The following is a 27,175-nucleotide window of genomic DNA, read 5'->3' on the forward strand; positions in this document are numbered from 1 at the left end:
GGCCAAACAGCCCCATGTTCGTAGGTATGAGAGATTTAATTTCTTCCTTTCCTATTCCTCGAATGGTGTTACTTCCTTATGCTTCATTGGAATTTTATTCAGGACATGACACGCAATCAAAACTGCCTCACCCCACCATTCCTTGGAAAGTCCCGCAGTGTCTAACATGGCATTCACCATCTCAGTTAGAGTACGGTTCTTTCTTTCGGCTATCCCATTTGATTGGGGTGAATAGGGAGACGTCCTCTCATGAATAATTCCAAACTCTTCGTAAAAGGATGTAAACTCATTGGAAAAATACTCTCCACCCCTATCAGACCTCAACCGTTTGATTTTCCTTTCAAGTTGGTTTTCTACCTTAGCTTTATAGGTCTTAAAGTAATGCAATGCTTCATCCTTTGTTTTCAATAGAGACACATAACAAAATCTAGTGCAATTGTCTATCAGTGTCATGAAGTATTTCTTTCCCCCTTTAGTCAACACGCCGTTCATTTCGCACAAATCGGAATGAACAAGTTCTAGAGGTGCCAAATCCCTCGCCTCAGATGCCTTGTGAGGCTTGCGAGGTTGTTTCGATTGAACACAAGTATGGCACTTGAAACATTTGACCAAAGTGAATTTTGGAATTAAACTCATGGTTAGCCAAGCGCGTCATACAACCGAAATTCACATGACAGAGTAGCGAATGCCACACATTGGACTCATCATTCTCGCTAATATGGTTCACAACGTTGTTATTATTACACATGTCATCCAAAGAAAAGCGGAACAAGCCTCCGCTGTCATAACCTTTTCCAATAAAAGTTCCATATTTAGATACAACACATTTATTGGATTCAAACACAAGTCTAAAATCTTCTCTACACAGTAGAGAGCCGCTAACTAGATTCTTCTTTATTGAAGGGATATGTTGCACGTTCTTCAGCTGCACGGTCTTTCCCGAAGTAAACTTCAGATCGACCGTACCAACACCATGAACAGCCGCAAGTGACCCGTTTCCCATCAACAGGAAGGAACCTCTCCCGACCTGATAAGAAGAAAACAGGGAAATATCAACACATACATGAATATTAGCACCAATATCAATCCACCAATCAGGTGAATGAAAAACAGAGAGAACTGTAGGTAAAATTTTATCGTACCCCCATGTTCCTCCGCCCTCGCTAATGACCATGTTGGCAGACTTCCTATCTTTGCGCTCAGGACAGTCCTTAGCCCAATACCCAGACTTGCCACACATAAAGCAGTCTCCCTTTGCCTTTCCCTTGCCTTTCTTCTTAAAATTGGTTGTAGCCTTAGGTTTGACATCAGGCTTGACTTTCTTGTTGTTGTGGGATGCATGAGGATTCTTCTTCTGTACCATATTGGCACTAGAACCTCCCTCAACCTTTTTGCCCCGGTTGTCCTTTGCCCTCGCCTTCTCTTCAACACCCAAAGAGCCAATGAGATCAGAAACACTAAACTCTTGTCTCTTGCGCTTTAGAGAAGTGGCAAAGTCCGACCAAGAAGGTGGCAATTTGGCAATAATGCCTCTCGCCACAAACTTGTCCGGCAACTCACAGTTATTGTTCTCAAGTTCCTTAGCCAGCATCTGAATCTCATGAGCTTGTTCCACTACAGAACGGTCATCGACCATCTTGTAGTCAAAGAACTGCTCCATGACATACAGCTCACTGCTGGCGTCGGAAACTCCGAACTTGGCCTCAAGTGCATCCCACATGTCCTTCCCTAAAGGCATGTGCATATACATGTCCACTATATTGTCAGCGAGTACATTGATCAATGCTCCACGGAACAGGCAATCCGAAGCCTCGAACATAACCTCTTCCTTAGGAGAGAGAGGTGGTTCACTTCGTTTACCCCGTGAAACATAGAAACATTGCATCGCTGTCAACCACAGTAGTATCCGTGCTTTCCATCTCTTATAATTAGAACCATCAAAAGCATGTGGTTTCAGTGCAGCGGCAAAGCCAACTACCGAAAATGACCTATCAGGTTTTTGGATTGTTGGAGATATAGTCATATATCAGCATATTTTAATCCAAAATATTAAGACAATAATCATGGCATGAACAATATGAGTTGATCTAGTGATAAAATCAAACATAAACAGGAGCATGCTTCAGATATAATAAGCACCATCATCATACATAGAACGCAATAGCATTGTGACTAACCGAAATAACAAAAACCGAAGTAACAGTAGAGAGTTATACCCTGTGAAAGTCCCTCCGCTGGATTGTGAGGCAGAACTGCCTCCGTTGGTGTTGTCGATCGGTGCACCAGCTCCCGGTGCGCCAGTTCCGGCTCCGGCTCCGGTGCGGCAGACATAGGTGATGCAGTGCAGATGAACGGATGATGACAAGGACAAGTCGTGCGGAAGCACTCCTCAAAAACCTGATCACCCGCCTACCCGATGCAGATCTCAGGCGAAGGTGTGGTTCCGGAGGACCTGCTCGTTCCGATCACTCGTGCGCGCAAATAATCAGAACCGGGGAAGCAGAAGCAGAAGCGGCACAGGCAGCGCGAGGAGGAAGAACCAGTGCTTGGAAAACTAAGCGAGCAGATCTGATCGGGGTCCTCTGTTTCCTAATAGCGCCGGAGAGGAATCCGCCCATTACCACAGTAACGTAACGACGCTATCAATCGCATTGAATCGGATGTCCGTTATAGAGGCAATCTCGCGGGATTGAATTCTGGTCCGTTGCAAAAAGAAGAGAGAGAGAGAGAGGCGACGCACGGGTCCTCTGTTTCCTAATAGCGCCGGAGAGAGAGACGCGACGCACGCCTCGCCCCACGGTTATCAGTAACCTTATAATTTCTGCATTCGGTTCTACCGGGTGTCAACCCTACTGATATATCTACTTCATTTTGTTTTCTTCCTTTTTTTATCATGATTTGGTATTTTGGTGGTCTAGCAATCTGGATTATTATGGAGAGGGAAATCTGCTACATATAATTCTTCCAAACCCGTGACAAATCATTCAACAAGTAAGTGCGTCAACGTTCACACCTACAGAGTAGCGATTTACGTACTGATGCGTAAACTACTCCCTCCCTCTCACTGAATAAGGTACGCACGTACAATTCTTAATTTAAATGTTTGATCAATAATTATTTTATGATAATAAAATTTTTATTCGAGCAAAATAATATTATTAGATTAATATTTAAATTTACTTTCATATGATCATGACTTTGTTGCTAAAAAAATATACTATATGAGAAATTTAAAGCTAAATATTAGCTTTAGAGAATGTGCTAAGTTGACCATGTCTTATTGAGTGGGACAAAGGGAGTAGCGACAAACTCATGAAAATTCAACACGATGTATGTGGAGATTATGGATACCATATACCAATATGAATAGCTTATCTGACTGGAGATAGGAGGTGGGCCAAATTCGTATGTTATGTAAATAGATAAGGCTTTGGACCTTGTATTGCTTAGTGTTCCAAGGCAGTCTGTAGTCTTAGTCCCATACAATTGTCTAATTGTATAAGGAAAATCCATATCATGTCTGACTGGGTTCTCCCTTCTGTAACCTTGCCCCCAAACCTATAAAAGCAGGGCAGGAGATCCTCCAAGGGCATAACCACGCCAATATCGTTAGATCAATACAACACCCGGCGGATACAATCTCTAAAATAGGAGTAAGGAATTATGTCTCATCAAGAGAGCCTGAACCTATCTCGTGTGCTACCCCTTTAATTTCTTATTACCAATTTCTACAATCGACAGTGGCGTGCTAGATAGGGGTTGCTTCGAGTTTTCCGCCAATAAGTGCGATGGGATCAACTTTAGGAGCCGACAACTTCGCCTTCCCACCAGGGCAGGTCTACTATTCTGGCAGCCTCGACTTCGTCATCGACAACTTGGGTAAATTCTCTCTCCTTGACTCTGATCCGAACCAATCGAGGTGAGACCACACCATCTCTGCATCATTCGACCTTCCAAACACCGCCAAGACCTATCCAAGAGTTGTGCCTTCCGAGTCGGTTTCAAACCATTCACGGACATCATCACCGCCGCTCAACCTTCGTGGACTTCCCAACAACACGACAGTTTATCCCAAGATCATCATGTGACTCCCGCCACTCCTCGGTGCGATGTTTGGATCTACATTCGTCACCCCTCCAAGGACTCGGTCCGAGTCCAATCCCGGCAAATCCAAGATGGGATCTAGGGAGGTCGGGGTCATGCTACAACCACTCGAATCCTACAGCTCTACAGAGTCCAATCCTGGCAAATCCAAGATCGGATCTAGGGAGGTCTGGATCATGGTACAACCACTCGAATCCTACAGCTCTACAGACATCGTCAATAGCTACAGTCTTTCTGAAGGCTACAACAACTTCGACACCGAGAGCATCAATAGCTCCGAGTACACCAATGATTATACCCCGCTTTGTCCTTTTACTCATCCACTTTAGATCTCGTGCGCTACTTCTTTTTTATTGAATTCACAATGTAGCTAATCATTCCCCACAAAGTAAAAGCGCTCATTGTTCTTCATTAGCCTGGACAATATTAAAATCGATCGACCTCGTGCTGTGACGACATCAATTTGAAAGAAATGATGACGACATCAAACGAGATCACGAATTAGCGATCGATCGCCTGGGGCGATTTTTTTCCAACCACTTTCTTTTTTTTTTTGGCACCATATAGTTTTTCTTTTTGGGTAAGTTTATATACCTAAAGTTTATATATCTAAAGTTTACACACCTAAAATTTATAAGATAAAAGTTTATATATATACACGATTCAAATTCAAGTTCGGATTTAAACATTTTTAATAGAATATATATTTCTATACAAAATGTTTGTACGTAGGAAGTTTACAGTATATAGTTATAAGTCTATGCGCATGAATATAATTTCAAGGGTATTACAACTTTTTTCTATTTTTTATTTTTTCTAACTTGTTTTTTTTTTAATTTATGGTGTAGTAAGAAGAGAAAAAAGGGGAGTAGCATGCGCGTTAGGGGGCGAGGAGGGACAGGGGGCAATCGCTGTGGATGATCACCCGCCAATTAGCCCTCCCCGGCATCAAATCTCCGTTCGAAAACAGGAGGAGATGGTAATTGGATTGTCGACCTGCCCGTCAAAAAATTTGTAATTTTATGGGTCCACTCATTGTTGAACGACACGCATATAAACAAAACCTACATATATGAGCAGGTCAGGAAGGTGCATATATATATATATATATATATATATATATATATATATATATATATATATATATATATATATATATATATATATATGTGTGTGTGTGTGTGTATATACTCGCTTCCCTAAATGTTTGACGCCGGTGATTTTTTCAAACATGTTTAACCGTTTGTCTTATTCAAAAATTTTTGGGAAATATGTAAAACTATATGTATACATAAAAGTATATTTAACAATAAATCAAATGATAGAAAAAGAATTAATAATTACTTAAATTTTTTAATAAGACGAACGGTCAAATATTTTTTAAAAAATCAACAGCGTCAAAAATTTTAAGATGGAGGGAGTACATAGCTAGCCTGGAAGGTAGTATTAGAAATAACCCCTATGAGATTTGTCCACTTCACTGCGAGTAATCTGTTTACTTTCAGATTTATCCATGTGTAAAAACCTCCTACTCATGATGTCTTGGATATAAAATTTTTACGTTTACACTACGTATAAAGTTGCACTATATCTTTTTTCCCGGATGATCAACCTGCCAATCAAAAAGTTTGTAATTTTCTGGGTCCGTATCTCAATTGGTGAACAACACACACGTAAACAAATTAAACCTACATCAGCAGTTGAGGTATCTTCATTAATAAATTACAAGTTTACAACTACCTAATAGTAAAATTTCCATGTGCTTTTGATCACGTTGCTGTTTGTTGCCCGGATTAATTATAATCGGGTAGATTCAACGTACAGTGACCAGAATTAAATTCTTCAAGTTTCGCGAAGACAACAAAAAATTTCAATTAAACACTGTACGGCCAATGTGATATGCTCGAGGAATGAGACGACAAGATGGAAGAAGATTGTATTCACTGTTGGACAGTTGGACTGTCGACTCTCGACAAGTTGGGCTGTTGGTAGTAAATTAACCGACGGCTGCTACTCCCTCCTCCTGTTATATAATATTTGATATTTTGGATAAGATTAATGTCAAGTTTTTATAACTTTGACCATCAATAACTTTTAAAATATTTTATTTAAAAAAACTAGAACAACGTAAATTAATTTGTCTTTCAAAGCACTATAATAAAAGTAAACATGCATGCATTTATTTATTGTATATAATATAATAGAAAAATAAGATCAAAGATATATTTTTTAGACCGTGTCATTGTTCAAAACATCAATTAAAATAAAACCAGAGGGAGTAATTAACAGTGAAAAACGTGCATGCATGGTTGTTCCTGGATCTCTTCTATCGATGGATCTATAAATAGCTGGCATATCGTCAGTTCAATTCACAATTAACCGGCATATGAAACCATAGTTCATCAATCCTTCCATATATGGCTCAAGGTGGTGCTCATAGAGGAGGCTGTTGCCTACTCCTCTTCCTCGTTCTGCTTGCTCTTTCGTTGCGAACATCCTGTGTTGTTGGACAGCAGAGCCAATTCAAGAAGGTATTCATGGCGATGACCGACTCATTTCACCAAATTTTATACTGGTTTTTTCCAAAAAGGGTATACTGATTTTATTCAAAGGAAACTTTCCTGTAAGTGTTTCACCATATTTATAAAAAACGTAGTAACATTTTTTTTTTAAAAAAGTAATTCATTGAATCCATGTTTTTCGTTGAAGTTTTTTTATTGGTCATTAAGAAGTCATGGGAGACACAGACACTACACAAGAATTAGACAAAAAGCTAGTACTAGCTAGGTGCCTCTCGGTATCTCTTAAGAAATAAATGCTCCGGTATATCATTAAGTCATTATATAGCTATACGACTACGTGTGCCGGGAATAACTATATAAAGAGAGTTGTATGCATGGCTAATTGATGAACTACATTATATTTGAAGATATACATTATCTATCTTGGAGAGAGACGACATGATGATCCTGATATCGTGACTGGTTCCCACCATGACATGCTCGCCTCTGTTTTGGGAAGGTAATTAGAATGCACGCCGTTACTCTGCCCGTTTACAAATACACCCTCGATATATATTTTAATGTATGACGCCGTTAACTTTTTAACCAACGTTTGACCACTCGTCTTATTCAAAAATTTTATGCAAATATAAAAATAATTATGTCATGCTTAAAGAATATTTGATGATAAATCAAGTCACAATAAAATAAATTATAATTACATAAATTTTTTAAATAAAATAAAAGATCAAACGTTTGTAAAAAAGTCAACGGCGTCATACATTAAAATACGGAGGGAGTACTTAGTCATCATTTCTAACTAGTCATACTATACGTAGCAACTAGCAACAGATCTGGACTTGGATCACTTTCTGCTCTCTGAAAGTGGGATGGATCTAAGTACAGAATTATTTATTGCCAAATGCGATATGGAAAGATTTTTTGAATTATAATATATAGTGGTCAATAGTGACAGCAGTTCTGTTTATGATTAAATGGTGTTCCAGTTATATGCAAAAGATTACTGATAGCCAATAATTAATATAGTAAGCGAGCAAACAAACATTATGTAAGAGAAAAATATGTCTGTACGTTATTAAGAAAGGACAAATCAAAATGATGTATTTGATAATATAAAGCTTAAATTTAAAATGTACACAAATGTAACAACTAACAGACAAAGAAGGGAAAACAGCATTGCTTTAATGGAAACATGGACTCTGAAGTAGCGAGAATAAATTAGATTGAAAAGGGCAACTGAGTGGATAATTAATAAATTTATATATATGCGTGTGCGTTTTCGTGTGATAAAAACAATTGGCACACAAATTTTTAACAGGTATATGTGCAGGAGAACTGCATGCTATAATACGTCTATATGTGTTGATACATGAACAAGATGTAAAGTAGGATTTGAGCTACCACTGGTGGAGAAACCCTTATTATAGTTCCGGTTCGTAACCCCCCTGTAGTTCCGGTTGTCTAACCGGGACTACGAATCCGGGACTAAAGATCGTTATCTTTAGTCCCGGGTGAAATAACCGGGACTAAAGATCCGTGTACCATATTTTTTATTTGCATGGCCCTGTTTGCTGCATGGTTGATTATATATATATTACAATACATATATATGTATTGTAATATATATATTATGCATATATATAGAATACATATATATATATATATGTATGTGCGTATGTGTATATGTATAAATACATATATTACACACATATTTATAATTTAAAGCACTTAACATTTTATGTGCATATATGTTACCAAAATATATATTAACACTAAAGTAAATGTACGTACATATATAAATATATATATATATATATACATATATAAATATATAAATATATATATATATATATATATATATATGCATGTATAGTACAATTCATTTGCTCGCTAGCTATAGCTACGACTTCGACGCTAGCGTTACGTCAGAAGAGGAAGGACCGACGTTATGAATTGTCGATCCGTCGTAGTAGAATTCACCATCGGGATTAAGGACTTCTTCGTTGATGAACCCCATCAGTTGTTCTTGAACAGCTGTGATAAAATCCTTGTGTGTGAGATTTTCCCTCATGTGAATACGCTATCATTCGAAAAATAATGACATATCAATATATGAAATTAATAAATAACTTAACAAATCGATACGCAATGAAATTTTGAATGGTTTATGTATACGTACATCGAGCTCTCGTGTGGTATATATTTGGTTTGATAGCCAGTGGGCATACTCACGTACGTAGTAGCCGCATAAGTTTGTTCCCTGTTCCTGCTTTGCACACTACATGAGAAACGATGAGAGATTTAATATACTCTTTATATTAACTGTAACTAGAGATTCAATTCAATATAATTTTGAATCATGCATGTACTCACTGGAAAATGAAACCTCCGTCCAAGTTTTTCTTTCCAAGTCCCGCGGACCAATTGACGGAACCGATCTCAAGCCCTACATGTGCAGTTGCAAGCTATGATTAATTAATTATTACCCGAGATCAACATAATAGCAACAGAGTCCCGCGACTTTGGAATAGATGGCATTATATTACCTGTCTATCAGTTGGAAGACCTTGTCAAAAACCTTCTCCTCTTTATTCATTGAGTCATACACAGTGACTCTGTATGCGTCCAAGTCGAAAAACAACAGGACCCAGTGGAATCTGGAATATGCGTGAGATGAGATAAATATTAGAATGTACATGTTATATGTATGGGAATGAAATTTGTTCGAACGACAATAAAAACTCACTCTGTGTTGTATGACAATAGTATGAACGTCTTGAAATGCTGCTGCGTTAGGAGATGGACGAGATTGTCCTCTGTGTCTTTCTCGTACTTGTCGATCATTTTGGTGTTGATTTTCCGAGGGTCGATGAACCCAGTATCGTAAACCCCAGCAATCGGGCCCTTTGAATCTCCATTCTACAACGATAAAATGAAATTATTATTGTTTACATATATGACAGGAGCTAGTTATTGAACGAAACAAATCGAACTCAAAGATACTTACAAAATCCATGCGCTCAAAAAAGAGACGTCGAGGGCATCCAGATGGTACAGATCGAAGACATCCTTTAAATGAATCCATAGAACATCTTCTCCTTGCAAGAAGTCGGGGTTTCTGATCCTCGCTCCAAACATCTCTCTACCCTTGGCGCTCATTTCCATATACCGTTCATGGAATTTGTACATTTGTGTCGGTAGGGACTGCAGCTGCTTAGGCCTGACAAGCGGTTTACCGAGTTCAAACTTGTATGCCACTTCCGCCTTCAGGATTGGTGCGCCTCCAACCAATTGAGCCACCGTTAGATCGGTGTCCGAAATGAAATCCGTTATGCCAAAGTCTTCGCCGGTCACCAATGGCTCGACCACTTGGTTTGGTTGTTTTCCGAGCCGAGGAACTGGTTTGGACTTCTTGTAATAGGCTTTCCTAAGTGTTCGGTCATAGTTTGATAGCTTTAAGGCCTCCTTGTTTGCGGTGGACATTCCGTTGAAGAAATTCTTCACGCTCGGGTCAATAGGTATCTTCTTTTCAGGACTCCGAGGCTTGAGTTGCCTCTTCACTTCTCCTGCCACATAAGCGACAAGCTCCTCTTGACTGAAATCGTACGGCGGCTCCTTGTTTTTGGTGGTGTCAACTTTGGCCTTCTTCGTTGCCCTTGTGCTGGCAGGAGGTGGAGCTTGGCGAGACCTTGTCTTGGGAGGTGCAGGCGGACACGGTGGAGGTGGAGGCGGAGGAGCCGGAGGAGCCGGAGGAGATGGTGCAGGAGTAGGTGGCGGAGGAGCCGGAGGAGATGGTGCAGGAGGACGTGGCGGAGGAACCGGAGGAGATGGTGCAGGAGGAGACGGCGGAGCCGGAGGAGATGGTGCACGAGACGCCGCTTGTCGCCCTGAGAGGATGATGTACCACTTGCGCCATAGTATAATGGTGTGGCTTGTGTCTCGTAGATGCGTCTCACCGTCTTCTCCTGGGTACTCCAACTCGAGGTCCTCGTACACGGCTTCCACCAGCTGAACTTCGACCCTCGAGTATCCTGCTGGAATCGGCCTGCAGTGGTAAGTCCCTGAAATGTCCGTTGGGATGGCCATTCCCGACGCCACCTTCACGTGATGAGAGGTTATCTATTAGTAATCAATCTAAGCAGCAACTTGCGGAACGTACGAGTCAAAAATCATATATTACATCGAGCATACCTTGATTGATAAGTTCTTGAAGGGAATATGCAGCTCACATGGTGTCCGTTGCGTGATCTCATCAACGGGGCAGGTGGTTTCGTCCTGGGTTTGCATGCCGTCCATGCTATGTCATCCTACCTGCCCCGTTGAGGTGCAGCTGCTACGATTGCCTGATGGGCTGACCATTGGAGGAGGTATGTACGGCTGGGAATCGTGTGACCGATGTGCTGCCATGCGTTCATCCACCTTCCGGGCCACCTTCTCTTGCATGCTGAGCTCGTAGCTCGATACCCTGTACTCAAGATCTGCAATCTTGGCCTCGGTATCTCTCTTGCTCCTCATCCGACTCCTGTACGTGTGGATGTCTTCCTTGAATCCAATCTTCCAGGGAATCACGCCTTTTCCTCGTGTTCGTCCTGGATGCTCGGGAGTCTGTAGGGCGAGTGACAGCTCGTCCTTCTCTCTGTCAGGTCGGAACGTGCCCTGAGAAGAGGCTTCCACTGCGTCCGTTAGTCGACTGGCAGCCTCGCGTATCTGATCGCTGAAGACCAGGGAGCCATCAACTGGGTTAAGCGTTCCACCGTGAGCATAGTACCAGAACTTCGATCGATCCGGCCATTTAGCAGTGGCCGGTTCGATACCCCTTTCAATCATTCTTGCCTCCATCTCCTCCCACTTCGGTATTGCGACGCTATAGCCACCTGACCCCAAGTGGTGATGGTACTTCTTCTTGGCAGCGTTTTCCTTGTTTTCGACCATCATCGCTTGCCCTTGTTGCATTGTCTTGTAAGCAACGAACTCGTCCGAATGATACCTTAGCTTTGGGAATACGTCGAAGTTCGGTGTTAGTCCCTTCAGGATGTATTTCTTGTACAGATCTCCCTTGAAGCTCTGGAACTATTCTGCCATGTTCTTAAGAGTCCACTGTTTCACTGTGTTCTCCGTACCCGCAGGGAGCGTGAACGTCTCGAGCATGGTGGTCCACAGCATCTCTTTCTCTGATTTCGGGACAAAGCTGTCATCATCCCCTCACAACCCAACCGCTGTGGCGTACAAAATTCTTGGCTGCTTCTGCCGGGGCACTAGGTCGGCCATCTTCGTCCACCTTAGTTATGATGTGCCGACCCTCTATCTTCTTCGTAGCACGTCGTTGTCCGCGTGCCCTCTTCTGTCCTGCGGAGGGATGACTTCTACTAGCCTCCTCCTCGTTCCCCTCCGCATCCCTCTCCACGTTCCCCTCTTCATTCCCTTCCGCATCCCTCTCCATGTTCCCCTCCTCGTTCAAGTACTGGTTTGGATCCTCGTTCCCCTCTTCTTCGTTCCAGTACTGGCTGCTTCCCTCTGCGATTGTATCGTACAGTATCTGTTCCTCATCGCGATCAGCCATCTATTCATAGAAGAAATATTTGCTAAGCGAAATATTAAAACTCTACTAATCTTGTATTAAAACTCAAATAATCATATATGCTAAGTCTAAGTGTCGTGTATTAGAACCCTAGATAATCATATATGCTAAGTCTAATTAAGTTTTGAATATTACATCTCTAATAATCTTATATTAAATCTCTAACAATCTCTAACAATCAAATATGCTAAGTCTAATTAAGTTCTGTATATTAAACCTCTAATAATCTTATATTAAATCTCTAACAATCTCTAACAGTCACATATGCTTAGTCTAATTAAGTTTCGTATATTAACCCTCTAATTATCTTATATTAAATCTCTATCACTCACATATGCTAAGTCTAATTAAGTTTCGTATATTAAACCTCTAATAATCTTATATTAAATCTCTAACAATCTCTAACACTCAAATATGCTAAGTCTAATAATCTAATAATCTCTAACACTCACATATGCTAACTGTAATAATCTAATAATCTTATATTAGAAATCTAACAATCTTATATTATATCTCTAACAATCACATCTTTATATCACTTGCTTGCGCGAATTCCTTCGAGGGCTAGCTACCACTTCAGCTTGAGGAACGATGACGGCGACATCTTCTCTCCAACATGCAAAAAAAAATGTATTAGTCTAAACGCAAAGGAACATATAATGTATTGTTTAACTTTGTAGTTAAACAATCTTTTCATTGAAGATCTTTTAGATGTCCAAATGTTTGTTACAAAATATAAAACCTATTTTAACAAAAATCTCAGATCTACCGTTCAAAAGACATAGTATGAAAATAAACTTTATATAAAAGTTGTAGATCTCGACGTAGTTTATTACTTTTCCATTTATAATCATTTACAGTGTCAAATAAGCATCACTAGTTTTTAAGCAATTAAAACTAGTGAAAAGGGTTTGAATGCAAATAAAAAAAATATATTTAGATCCCTTAACGCCCTCTAGAAAGGCGATTTTTAGAAAACGCCGACCCAGAGGGCGTGAGGCATCTAGATTTGTAAATTTTTGAAACGGAAATTTGTTTTGCAAATATTTTAATAAAAAAATGTAAAAATAGATATAACGCTAAAAGATCATGTCTACCAGAATACCATAATAAATATTCCCTCCGTTACATACATATGAGAAGTTATTTTAGGTTTGTTCTATGTCAAGGATTCCTAACTTTAAGCGAGTTTATCAAAAAAAATACAACACTATAGAATTTTGTGAAATTAATTTGATTTTGTAATTCAATTCTCTGGTACATAAAACATTTGTGATGGCGATCCATAACTTATTTATATAGGCATTGTTTGAACCACATTCAACCAATGGCATGTAAAAATCGAGGATTTGTGTAGACGGATCCTAGAACCACTTAATATTTCACGGGCAACTCCTTAAGGAGCCAATTTGTAGTTTTTTATTTTTGTAGTTTTTTATTTTTTATTTGTTCGCGTTCGTTCACGTTCGTTCGCGTTTCAATCACGTTCGTTCGCGTTCGTTCACGTTTAGTTCCGCATCCCTCTCCTCGTACGATCCCCTCCTCGTTCACGTTCGGGCAGCCGTGGCAGCAGCGGCGCGGCGGCGTGACAGCAGCGTGTCACGGCGGCGGTGGGGCGTTGCGGCGGCTTGGCGCGGCGCGGCGGCGTGGCGGCGGGGCGGCACGGCGGCGTGGTGGCGTGGCCCGGCGGCGTCGCGCGGTGTGGCATCGGCGTCGTTGTGGCGGCGTGGATAAGACGATGCGGGGGCATCGGCGTCGTCGCTGTGGCGGCCGCTCGGCATCGACGCGTCTACGTCGGCGGCGGCATCGGCAACGAGAGCTAGGCAGCGGCGGTTTGGAGAGAGAGAGAGCGAGATCGAGATCGAGAGAGAGAGAGAGGCAGCGGCGGCTGTCACCCAAGAGATGCGGCGGCGGCGTCGGCGGCGTTGGCGGCGAGGACGATGGCGAGAGACGACGGCGGCGTCGGCGGAAGTGGCGGCGAAGGAGAAGCCCTAGGCAGTGGCGGCGAAGGAGAAGCCGAGATCGGAGGAAAAACTTCTAAGTGTTGGTGGAGAAGACGAGGGCGCATCGGGAGTATATATACCCCTAGATCTTTAGTCCCGGTTGGTGAGAACAACCGGGAGTAAAGATATCTTTACTCCCGGTACGTAAGAACAACCGGGAGTAAGGTTGTTCTCACCAACCGGGACTAAAGATATTTTCCCGCTATTTCCAAATTCTTTTTAAACCCAGTTAGGGTTAAGAACCGGGACTAAAGATAATGACACTGAATATTGAATTTCGTTGCATATGTGTTTCTAAAATAGTAAATAATGTATTAAAATTCTAATTAACCTATGTAAATCCCACATGAATGCTTTAAAATTGTTAAAAATTCTAATAATCATATATAATTAGCATATGCATAATATTAAATTGTTAAAAATTCTAATTAACCTATGTAAATACCACATGCATGATTTAAAATTACTAAAAATTCTAATAATCATATATAATTAGCATATGCATGATATTAAATTGTTAAAAATTCTAATTAACATATGTAAATCCCACATGAATGATTTAAAATTGCTAAAAATTCTAATAATCATATATAATTAGCATATGCGTGATATTAAATTGTTAAAAATTCTAATTAACCTATGTAAATACCACATGCATGATTTAAAATTACTAAAAATTCTAATAATCATATATAATTAGCGTATGCATGATATTAAATTGTTAAAAATTCTAATTAACATATGTAAATCCCACATGCATGATTTATAACTTTTAAAAATTCTAATAATTATATATACCTAGCATATGCATGATATAAATTTGTTAATAATCATATATAACTAGGATATTCAATACATCCAAAATAGTTTACAACAATTACGGCAATACATCGGCGGTGACGGTTGTCCGCACGTACTTTCTCCTCACTATTGTTCCTTCCTTGTGATCGCTACGTGAGTAAGGGGTGTCTTCATTTGATAGGAGGATGCTTGGGTCAATCGTCACCGTGAAAGGGGGTTGCCCATCAAACTGATCGTAATCCTTGTCAGTCTTGTCCTCTACTACGACGATTTTTCTTTTGCCTGGGAGAACCACGTGGCGCTTCGGCTCGTCAGGCCCTTTGCCCTTCTTTCCTTTGCTAGACATGTCCTTCACGTAAAAAACTTGTGTTACATCATTGGCAAGGACAAAAGGTTCGTCCGAGTATCCAACCTTGTTAAGGTCAACCGTTGTCATCCCACTGTCATCAATCGTTACGCCTCCACCAGTCAGCCTAATCCATTGGCACCGGAACAGAGGGACCTTGAGAGGTCCATAGTCAAGTTCCCATATCTCCTCGATGGCACCGTAATACGTGCCAGTTGTACCATCGTGTCCCATGGTATCGATACGAACAGCACTGTTCTGGTTCGTGCTCTTCATGTCTTGGGCTCTTGTGTAGAATGTGTACCCATTGATCTCATATCCCTGGAATGTCGCGATCGAGCCAGATGGACTGTCACGCCCCGAAGTACCCCTCCCTTGCTCTAAATTCATAAAATAAATCGTCCGAAGAAATTGTTTATTTTAACCTAGAGCTAATTCCTCAAATTAATAAATGCAAATAATAATCGGAATCGGCATGTGGAATTTTTCTTGGGTTCTACATGTCAAAATACGCTAACAGGATTTTTAGCGGAATTTTCAGAGCATTGGAAATAATTTTAACCAATTAAAAATGAGCTTGTGCAACATATAAATCCCTGGAAAAATCCTTTTTCCTTTTTATCTTTTCTTTTCCCTCCTTTTTCCTTTTTCTTGGGCCCGGCCCATTGTCACACCCTGAAAATTCAAAATATATAAATCGTTGCTTAAATGGAATTTTTAGAATTTATTTTCAAAGCCTAGAAGAGAAGATCTAATTTTAATTAATAAATTCCAATATAAAATGGGGCCAGATAAAATTTCATTAAATACTTTGCTTAATTCTATAATTCCTAGATTTTTCTGGGATTTATTTGAGCTAAGGAAGTATTTTTAATAAATGGAATTACATTTAAGAAATAATTTAAATTTAAAAAGGTTTTTAAAAGTCTTCTTTTGGCTTTGGGCCGAAAGTCGGCCCAAAACCCTTCTCTCTCTCCTCGGCCCAGCCGGCCCAGCCCGCAGCCGCCCGCGCCCGCGCGTCCGCCCGCTGACAGGTGGGGCCCGCCTGTCAGGTCGTCGTCTTCCTCGCGTCGGCCGCCGCCCGAAACCCTAGCGCGCCGCCGCCGCCGTTCCTTTCCAAATCCGGCCGCCCCTTTCCGTTTCCGGCCGAATTGATAGAGGGGAAATGATCCTCGGGATCTCCTCTACCTTTTCTCTTTTGGAAACATCGGCTAATTCGTTTTGGAAGTTCGTGGAATCGAGTTCGATTCGGATCGGCCTCTTTCCTCCGAACCCCGAAGTTTCCATCTCGTCGCCGGCCGCCGTGGGCCTTCGCCGCCGCCTCCTAGCCCCTTTATAAGCTTCCCCGGTGTCTCCTCTACCCGCCGCCACCTTCGCCTTCGTCTCTCGTCGTCCGTAGCGCCCTAGCGCCGTGAGACCTAGCGCCGCCGTCGCCGCCGTCGCTCCAGCCGTGCGCCGCCGTCGCTCCAGCCGTCGCCGTCGCTCGGGAAGGTCGTTATCGTGGTCGCCGTCGCGTCTCCGTCCTCGTCCGTCCCTTCGCCACCGCCGAAGATCGCCGGAGCACCGTCGCCGTCGTCAAGCCGAAGAGCGCCGCCGTTTCTTCTTCGTCGCCGTCGCCGTCCGTTCCTCTTCCGCCGTCGCTTTGGTCGCCGGTGAGTTCGCCGTGCCGTCCGCTACCCGTTGGTGCCCTCCGTTCGTGCCGAAGCGCCGCCGTTCGCCGGCGAGCATGCGCGCCCGAGCCGCCGAGCCGCCGCCGCCGGTGGTGACGTCATCGCCGACGTCATCGTCCCCGTCTCCCGTGAGCCGGTCGTGGACCGATCGATCTCGGCCGTCCGTTTTGGATGGATTGATCTCGGCCGTCCGTTCGTGTGAACCACCGCCGTGCGCCCGGTCCACCGCAAACCCTAGCCCGCTGACGCAATAATCCTCCTTTTCCTTTTCAAAAATAATTCATTATTGCGTCATAATTCAATTAAAATCAAAATAAGTGTTTTAATCCGATTAAATCTTCAAAAATTCATAACTAATTCATCTTAGCTCCGATTTAGTTGGTTCAAGTCTCTAAATTTTTCTAAAATTGAGATCTACATATTAAAAATATCCACATGTACTGTTCATGCTTGTTTATGTGCTGTTTTGGTGATTTTGCTCTTTTCTGCTTAGATTCCGTCGTTTCCGGAGAGTCCGTTTTCGCCGGAGAAGAGTTTGAAGAGTTCCAAGGCCAGCAAGGCAAGTCACACAGATCTCAAACAACCCTTTGAGCATGTTGATCCTATTTAAAGCTATTGTTTCTATTCAACTATTGCATTTATTTTCGAATGTCATTGGGTGGAATTAACCTATTGTTTGTTATAGCCCTTTTTGATCTTGATTACTTTATTCCTTGATACCTTGGGTTATTATAACTTGACTAGTTGAGCTTTATATATTGGTTCAACTAGATATTAGATATAATTGCTTAGCCCTGCTTAGAAACATTAGCTCACTATTGGGATAACTTATGACTCACTGTTATTTAATGATGGCTTAATGATAGTTCACGATGGTCAGTCGTGATTAGTTAATTAATTAATGTGCCAACTAAAACCTGGTAATGGTGGGTTGTGAGCACATGGTTTTGATGGTCGTGCTCATGACAATTAAGGACCGGTTCACGAGTTTCGGTTGTGAAACATTAACCGTGCCAGCCACAAGCCAGCGTGGGCAACGGCTTTATCTTTTGTATAGCATGGTTCATTGCGGGGCACCAGACTGAGAAGTGGCGGAGATAAGCCCACGGGGGTCGCTGGGGAGTCCATGCCTTGTTTATAAGGGGGTGATTATGATCCAGGAATGGTGCGCTGCGGTGGATTGTGTTATGCAAGGGGTATTGTCACAACTCCTTTCCGAGGTACCGTGGTGGTATTGAGGCACATGGTGACATGATGTGGGGTTGTGTCTTGTGGGTACAGTGGTACACCTCTGATCAGAGTAAAACTATTCGAATAGCCGTGCCTGCGGTTATGGGCGGGTCTAACAATGTCTTTCGTGATTAGTCTCACCCTTCTCATCATAATAAAAGGTGCTTTAACTGGTAATAATTTGATTAGCTCCTGGTTTGGAATGATATATTCCTGGTTTGGAGATAGAACTGTGCAGCCGGGAGGGTTGTTCAGAATGGTTGGGCCTATGCAATAGGGTATGTTGTATAGCGTTGGATTAATATTGTTTAATTACTTAACTGTTTTATTAAATTCTCAAATGTTTGCTAAATGCTGCTTTTGCAAATGAGCCCTATACTATGCCATCCTTTGTTATCCTGTGCACTTGCATATTTGCTGCGTGGCTTGCTGAGTATGTCATATACTCACCTTGCAATCATTCATCAGAGGAAGAGTTCTACAGTGAAGCTGATGGTGTGGAGGATTAAGTGTAACCCTGGTCAAGCTGCCTGTGGAGTGGAGCCGTCTGCGCTGTTTATCTTATTTTCCGCTGCTTAGATCTTTATTGATTGAGAGGAACTATCTACCTCTGTAATGACATTTTATACGCTTAATAATTAGAGTAATAATTGTACTCTACTATCAATTTGTTATTGTGTGCCTCGGCTGATTCCTGGACGAGGGTTCACACACATGTAAGCGTTTGGAATTTTAGATAGAAATTCCGGGCGTGACACCCATTCCCTCCCACGCCGGCCCGCTTCACCTCCCCTCCCCGAAGTCCATCCCACCTCCCCTCTCCTCCCGGGCGCCGACAGGTGGGGCCCACCTGTCGGTCGTCCCTAACCTCCGGCAGCCGCCACCATCCGCCGCTGAAACCGCCACCCACGCCGCCGCTTCCTCCGCATCCGCGCCCCACTCCGCGCCCACACGTCCCCACGTCGCCGCCCCACGCCCTGTCCTCTCCCGTCCGCGCGCGCGCCCGCACGGACGGGATTCGATTTGAATCCTCTCCCCCTCTCTCTCCTCCTCCACCTCTCCACGTCGTCGCCGCGGAACCGCCGCTCCCGGCCACGTCCGGCCTCCCCACCTCTATATAACCGACCACCGCGCCTCTCTCCACCTTTTTCCCTCTTTCGCCGTCCGCTCCCGAGCTCCCTATCGCCCTAGCACCGTGCACCCACCCGCCGCCGCCATCTCCACCGCTCCGGCCGCCTCTAGCAGCCGCTAGGGTCGCCGCCGCACCCCGCCATCGGCGCCGCCGCTTCTGCCATCCCGAGGTCCACCTCGTCCGCTGTTCTCCCGTCCAATTCCATCGCCGGAGCTCGCATCTCCTCGCACTCCGGTGAGCTTCCACCATTGCCGCCACCTTCGATCGGCTATGTCGTGCGCCATGGACCACCTCCCTCTCTCTAACCCCTCCCAACCTTCTCTCTAGGTCCTCCCGCTTCCCGTCCGCCGTCCATCAAGGTTCGCCGGTCGCTCCTCGTCGCTGTTAGCTGTCGCCTCCCTCCGCGTCGGCCGGACTCCTTGGTGAGCACCGGGGCCCCTTCCTCTCTCCCTCTTTGCCACGCCGCTGCCTCCGTGTGCGCGCCGCCGCCCTCGCCATAACCGGCCGGCCGGCTTGAAGCCGAGCCGAGCCAGGCCGCCTTCCCCCCCCTTTGTGACACTGCCCAGTGGGCCCGCCTGCCAGCCGCCCCCTCTCCCTCTCTTAGTGCCGCTGACCAGTGGGGCCCGCATGTTGGCGCCGCCCCACCCCCTTGCTGACGTCAGCCCTGGGAGGAATTATTGCGCAATAAATTGATTAAGGGTTTTTCTTTTATAGTAATAAACACAGATAATCTTCTAAAAATCATAACTAATTCATCCGAGCTCCGATTAGATCCATTCAAGTCTCAGTAAATTCATAAAAATGTGTAGAATCCATTAAAAATGGCTTTGTTATCTGTTTCAGTAGTCTTATAGCATGTTTTGCTTGTGTGCTTTGTTTGTCGCGTAGATTTCGGCCGTTTCGTCGATTCGCGGTTTCTCGAAGACGTTGCTGTGGCCTCATCAGTGCGAGAGCAAGGCAAGTCATACATTGCAATTGATCATATTGTACCTAATTTACAAATGTCCCGCTTTTCTATTAAATATTGCATTGTTTTACAATATCATGTGGGATGGGTCCTATTACTCAGCTATATGTTGTTTCCCTTACGCCATTGATAACTTGGGTATTAAAATGACTAGATGTTGGTTTAGGAGATGCTTAGCCATGCTTAGTTCAACTAGTGCACAAAAGGGGACCACATTAAAGCATAGACTTTGATTATTGGCAATAGCTTTGGATTAGTGCCACCGCAATGGTGTTGGTTAATTAAAATACACTACATGGTGGGCTGTGGGTGCATGGTTTTGCTAGACGTGCCCATGGCGATTAAGGACCGGTTCGCGGGATGCCCTGGAAGAACTTATCGTACTTACCACAAGCCAGCGTGGGCAACGGCTGGGCTTGTAGTGTAGCTTTTCTCTAGCCGACGTACCCAGGCGAGGGTGGGCGTGATGGAGTTGGGTCGGCCGGGGTGTCCGGTTGATCAGCTTCCTGATTCACCGCGGCACGAAAGGGGGGCTGCCCGTTGCCTGCTGGGGACGGGGCCGAACCCTAAGGTGTGGTGCGATCGGTTAGAGAGGGTTATGCGAAGGGTCCTGTCACGGCCTCTTTCCGGTATGTCGTGGTGGCATGTCGGCGCACGGGAACGTGTCGTGGGGCTGTGTCTTGTGGGTACAGTTGTACACCTCTGATCAGAGTAAAACTATTCGAATAGCCGTGCCCGCGGTTATGGGCGGTCGACCAGATTCACCGTGATTAGTTTCACCCTAGTTAGCTTTTGGGAACTGGTTAGTTCAGGTGGTGGTTTGGGCCTGTTGCAACGTGGTGTAACGTTGGACAGTGATTGGTTAATAGGGATTAATTACTACAACTGTTTTACTGCTTTCAACTACTGCTTGAAATGCCGGCTTTATGCAAAAGAACCTTTAGCCTCCCTTGGATATATCTTGCATCATACCTCCTCTTCCGGTGTGACTTGCTGAGTACAGCGGGTAGTACTCAGTCTTGCTCTCTTTTCCCCCACACCAGAGTTGAAGTCCTTCTCAGTTGAAGATGTCTCGAAGAGGTTGGTTTCGTCGCTGCCGTCAAGGATGCCTGTGGAATGGAGTCGCCCGCTGCAGGAGTCAAGTCTTCAGGCTTAGCTCGCTTTTATCTTTTTCCGCTGCATTTGTAATCTTTTATATTTTTTGTAAGACGTGGATCTGTATGTCAACAATTGTCGTTTGTGTACCCTGGCTGGTCCTGGACAGGGGTTTAATGCACATTCAGCTTAGAAATTCTGGTTCGTGAATTTCTGGGCGTGACATGGACCCCTCGCTAGGAAGGCCAGTTGCTGGTTAATCGTCTCGTTACCCATGAGATGTTGTCGCAGCCATGCGGTGAAAGTATCAATGTGATGCCGTGTAATCCATGCATCGGACTTACCGATATTTCTAGCGCGAACTAGAGCCAAGTGCTCCTCGATGTAAGGAGCCACCAATGAAGATTGTTGTAAAACCGTAAAATGGGCTTTACGGAATAAATTGTTGTCTACCATCATTATTGCTTTCCTTCCGAGAGTCCCCTTTCCCCGTAGTCTCCCTTCATGGCGTGATTTAGGTACCCCGATTGGGCGAAGGTCTTCAATAAATTCTACACAGAATTCAATGACCTCCTCTGTTCCATACCCCTTGGCGATGCTTGCCTCTGGACGAGCACGGTTACGAACATACTTCTTTAGAACGCCCATGTACCTCTCGAAAGGAAACATGTTGTGTAGGAACACAGGCCCGAGAATACCGATCTCTTTCACTAGGTGACAAAGCAGATGCGTCATTATATTGAAAAATGAAGGTGGAAATATCAACCCAAAGCTGACAAGACATTGCACCACATCATTCTGAAGGGCTTCTAACCTATCCGGATCGATGACCTTCTGCGAAATTGCGTTCATGAAAGAACATAGCTTTGTTATTGTTGCCCGGACATTGTCTGGGAGGATACCCCTTATTATAACTGGTAGCAGCTGTGTCATCAACACGTGACAGTCATGAGACTTTAGGTTTGTGAACTTCTTCTCCTTCGTGCTTATTATTCGCTTTATATTCGTGGAGTATCCAGATGGTACCTTGATGCTCTCCAAGCATTGAAACATACTTTCGTTCTCTGCCTTGCTAAGAGTGTAGCTAGCTGGACTCAAGTAATGGCTGCCTTTCTCCTTTGGTTCCGGGTGAAGGTCGCCGCGTTGTTCCATATGCTTCAGAACATTACGTGCTTCTAGTGTTTCTTTCGACTTTCCATATACACCTAGGAAGCCAAGAAGGTTTACGCAAAGGTTCTTAGTGAGGTGCATCACGTCGATTGCGAGGCGGACGTCCAAGAATTCCCAATAGGGTAACTCTCAAAATATGGAGTTTTTTTTCCACATCGCCGCGTGACCATCTTCGCACTCTATAGGCTGGCTGCTAGGCCCCTTTCCAAACACTACTTTAAGATCTTTCACCATAGCAAACACTGTTTTCCTGTTGCGATGTTTAAGCTTCGTACGGTGGTCCGCCTTATGTTCAAAGTGCTTGCGTTTCTTCCGTACTGGGTTTTTTGCAGCAAGAAATCGACGATGACCCATGTACACAACCTTCCTACAGTGCTTAAGATACGTACTTTCTGTTTGACTGCCCGGATAGGTTGCTAAGTGCAGGCCAATCATTGATGGTTACGAACAGCAGCGCTCGTAGGTTAAACTCCTCCTGTTTGTTCTCGTCCCACATGGGGACAGCTTCCTTCTTCCACAACAGTTTAAGATCTTCGATCAGTGGTCTTAGGAACACATCGATGTCGTTACCAGGTTGCTTGGGGCCTTGAATAATAATCGGCATCATTATGTACTTCCTCTTCATGCATAGCCAAGGGGAAGGTTGTAGATACACATCGTAACGGGCCAAGTGCTATGGCCGCTGCTCATCTCTCCAAAAGCATTCATGCCATCCGTACTTAAACCAAACCGTATGTTTCGTGCGTCCTTTCCAAAGTCTTTAAATTTTCTGTCAATGTTTCGCCACTACGAACCATCTGCAGGGTGTCTCAGCATCTTGTCCTGTTGACGTTCTTCAGCGTGCCAACGCATCATTCTAGCATTCCCCTTGTTCCTGAACAAACGCCTTAGCCGTGGTATTATAGGGAAATACCACATCACCTTAGCAGGAATTTTCTTCTTCATTAGCTGCCCGTCAACCTTCCTTGGATCATCTCGTCTAATCTTGTATCGTAGTGCTTTACAAACAGGGCATGCTTCTAGGTTCTCGTACTCCTCACCGCGATATAGGATACAATCATTCGGACATGCGTGAATCTTCTGAATTTCCAGTCCTAGAGGGCAGACTATCTTCTTAGCCTTGTACGTTGTCTCGGGCAATTTGTTTCCCTCTGGAAGAATGTTCTTGATGAGTTTCAATAAATCGCCAAATGCCTTGTCACTAACACAATTTTTTGCCTTCCATTGCAGTGTGGTATCTAACTTTTTGTGCCCCTGCTCGCAACCTGGGTACAACGACGTTCTATGGTCCTCTAACATTTTGTCCAATTTATGGGCCCCCTTTTCACTTTCGCAGTCCTCCTTGGCATCCTGCAACATCTGACCAAGATCATCCGCAATGTCGTTATAATCAGCATCTTTGTCCTCCTCGCCCGTTTGATTTCCTTCAAATCCAGCGTACTGAGCAAAGTCTGGAATATTATCGTCTTCCACTTCGTCTTCTTCCATTTCAACCCCTTGCTCTCTGTGGGATGTCCAACAATTATAGCTTGGCATGAACCCCGACTCAAACAAGTGGAAATGAATAGTCCTGGATGCAGAATACTCGTTCTGATTTTTACACTTTTTGCATGGACAACAAATAAAACCCTTCTGCTTGTTAGCTTCGGCCACTCTCAAAAAATAATGCACGCCGTCAATAAACTCTTTGGACCGCCGGTCAGCGTACATCCATTGCCGATCCATCTACATGAAATGAAAAAAAAATCGTACACAAATAATCATTCGTAGAATAATGACAGTCATACAATATTGATAAAATAATCACAATCACTGTCAACAGTCATACAATAATGACATATCATTATTCATACAAAAATTATAAAATATTCCACCAAATAATTCTTATTTATTATTTTTGAAGTTTTAAACTCTTTTAATTTTCAATTTAGTTTGTTTTCTTTTATTTAAGATTAACTTTCACTATATTTTCCTACTCAACTATTTTATAAAACCTTATTTAGCAAATAAACAAAATTTCTGTATATTCTTTCTTTTCCCACACAAATTTTCTCTCTCATCAACTTACAACAAAATTTTGGAGACAAAAAGGTGTGCAAAACATAGCTCCAAATGTAATATGACCAAAAAAAACATTGGAGGATGAAGTTGCTAACCTTTTAGGCACATCCGATTTGTATATAATCACCAAAGTAAATTCACTATAAATTTTGGCATGACAACCCCTCTTTTTTTAAGAAATTTTGAAGCTTGCTCGGGCTGGAGGAGGAAGAAGACATATATAAAGGGGTGGGACTTTAGTCCCGGTTGGTGTTACCAACCGGGACTAAAGATCCCGGGGGGGCCTGACAAGCCCTGACAGCATTTGAACCGGGACTAAAGATAGATGATCTTTAGTCTCGGTTGGTGCCAACCGGGACTAAAGATCAAATATGCCCGTTACCCTTTTTAACCGGGACTAAAGATCATATTTAGTCCCGGTTTTTATTGCAACCGGGACTATTGTGGAAATAGCCTGACCGACGAAAGATGGTTTCTCCACCAGTGTACCACAAAATATTACTGCATGCATATCTACATATACTGTGAACTAATTATTTCAAATATTATTAAAATAACATATGTGGTTGCTTGTTTGAAGCAAGGAGGCGTCTCTTGAGTCGACTGTGTACAGTCACTGGTGGAGAAACCATCTTTCGTCGATCGGCCGAATTCCACGATAGTCCCAGTTGCAACAAAAACCGGGACTAAAGATGATCTTTAGTCCCGGTTAAAAAGGGTAATAGGCATATTTGATATTTAGTCCCGGTTGGTAACACCAACCGGGACTAAAGATGATCTTTAGTCCTGGTTCAAATGCTGTCAGGGCTCGTCAGGCCCCCCTGGGATCTTTAGTCCCGGTTGGTGATACCAACCGGGACTAAAGATCGTAACTTTATTCCCGGTTGGTGTTACCAACCGGGACTAAAGATCCCGGTGATCTTTAGTACCGGTTGGTAACACCAACCGGGACTAAAGTCCCACCCCTTTATATATGTCTTCTTCCTCCTCCAGCCCGAGCAAGCTTCAAAATTTCTTTAAAAAAGAGGGGAGGTCATGCCAAAATTTATAGTGAATTTACTTTGGTGATTATATACAAATCGGAGGTGCATAAAAGGTTAGCAACTTCATCCTCCAATGTTTTTTTTGGTCATATTACATTTGGAGCTATGTTTTGCACACTTTTTTGTCTCCAAAATTTTGTTGTAAGTTGATGAGAGAGAAAATTTGTGTCGGAAAAGAAAGAATATATAGAAATTTTGTTTATTTGCTAAATAAGGTTTTATAAAATAGTTGAGTAGGAAAATATAGTGAAAGTTAATCTTAAATAAAAGAAAACAAACAAAATTGAAAATTAAAAGAATTTAAAACTTAAAAAATAATAAATAAGAATTATTTGGTGGAATATTTTATAATTTTTGTATGAATAATGATATGCCATTATTGTATGACTGTTGAAAGAGTTTGTGATTATTTTATCATTATTGTATGACTGTCATTATTGTACGAATGATTATTTGTGTACGATTTTTTTTTCATTTCATGTAGATGGATCGGCAATGGATGTACGCTGACCGGCAGTCCAAAGAGTTTATTGACGGCGTGCATTATTTTTTAAGAGTGGCGAAAGCTAACAAGCAGAAGGGTTTTATTTGTTGTCCATGCAATAAGTGTAAGAATCAGAAGGAGTATTCTGCATCCAGGGCTATTCATTTCCACTTGTTTGAGTCGGGGTTCATGCCAAGCTATAATTGTTGGACATCCCACGGAGAGCAAGGGGTTGAAATGGAAGAAGATGAAGTGGAAGACGACAATATTCCAGACTTTGCTCAGTACGCTTGATTTGAAGGAAATCAAACGGGCGAGGAGGACATAGATGCTGATTATAACGACGTTGCGGATGATCTTGGTCAGATGTTGCAGGATGCCATGGAGGACTGCGAAAGTGAAAAGGGGGCCCACAAATTGGACAAGATGTTAGAGGACCACAGAACGTCGTTGTACCCAGGTTGCGAGCAGGGGCACAAAAAGTTGGATACCACTCTGGAGTTCTTGCAAGGGATGGCAAAAAATGGTGTTAGTGACAAGGCATTTCGCGATTTATTGAAACTCGTCAAGAACATTCTTCCGGAGGGAAACAAATTGCCCGAGACAACGTACGAGGCTAAGAAGATAGCCTGCCCTCTTGGACTGGAAGTTCAGAAGATTCATGCATGTCCGAATGATTCTATCCTACATCGCGGTGAGGAGTACGAGAACCTAGAAGCATGCCCTGTTTGTAAAGCACTACGATACAAGATTAGACGAGATGATCCAGGTGAGGTTGACGGGCAGCTAACGAAGAAGAGAATTCCTGCTAAGGTGATGTGGTATTTCCCTATAATAACACGGCTAAGGCGTTTGTTCAGGAACAAGGGGAATGCTAGAATGATGCGTTGGCACGATGAAGAACATCAACAGGACGGGATGCTGAGACACCCCGCAGAAGGTTCGCAGTGGCGAAACATCGATAGAAAA

General features: G+C 43.1%; 1 protein-coding gene and 1 pseudogene across 1 annotated transcript in view; one reads left to right on the top strand and one right to left on the bottom strand.

Moving 5' to 3' along the window:
• The first annotated feature begins 6,480 nt into the window (after positions 1–6,480).
• The window catches only part of LOC107277366 (subtilisin-like protease SBT3.10), a 42,912-nt gene continuing 22,217 nt past the window's right edge, over positions 6,481–27,175 (top strand). The window contains exons 1-3 of the mRNA XM_066309444.1: positions 6,481–6,635; positions 7,034–7,125; positions 25,260–25,291. Coding sequence (XP_066165541.1) covers positions 6,522–6,635; positions 7,034–7,125; positions 25,260–25,291 — 238 coding nt within the window. The 5' untranslated portion in view covers positions 6,481–6,521. The remainder of the gene's footprint in view (positions 6,636–7,033; positions 7,126–25,259; positions 25,292–27,175) is intronic.
• Positions 9,169–23,536, bottom strand: LOC136356022 (uncharacterized; annotated as a pseudogene).

This window comes from Oryza sativa, chromosome 4 (genome assembly GCF_034140825.1).
Source record: "Oryza sativa Japonica Group chromosome 4, ASM3414082v1".
Classification (NCBI taxonomy): Eukaryota; Viridiplantae; Streptophyta; class Magnoliopsida; order Poales; family Poaceae; genus Oryza; species Oryza sativa.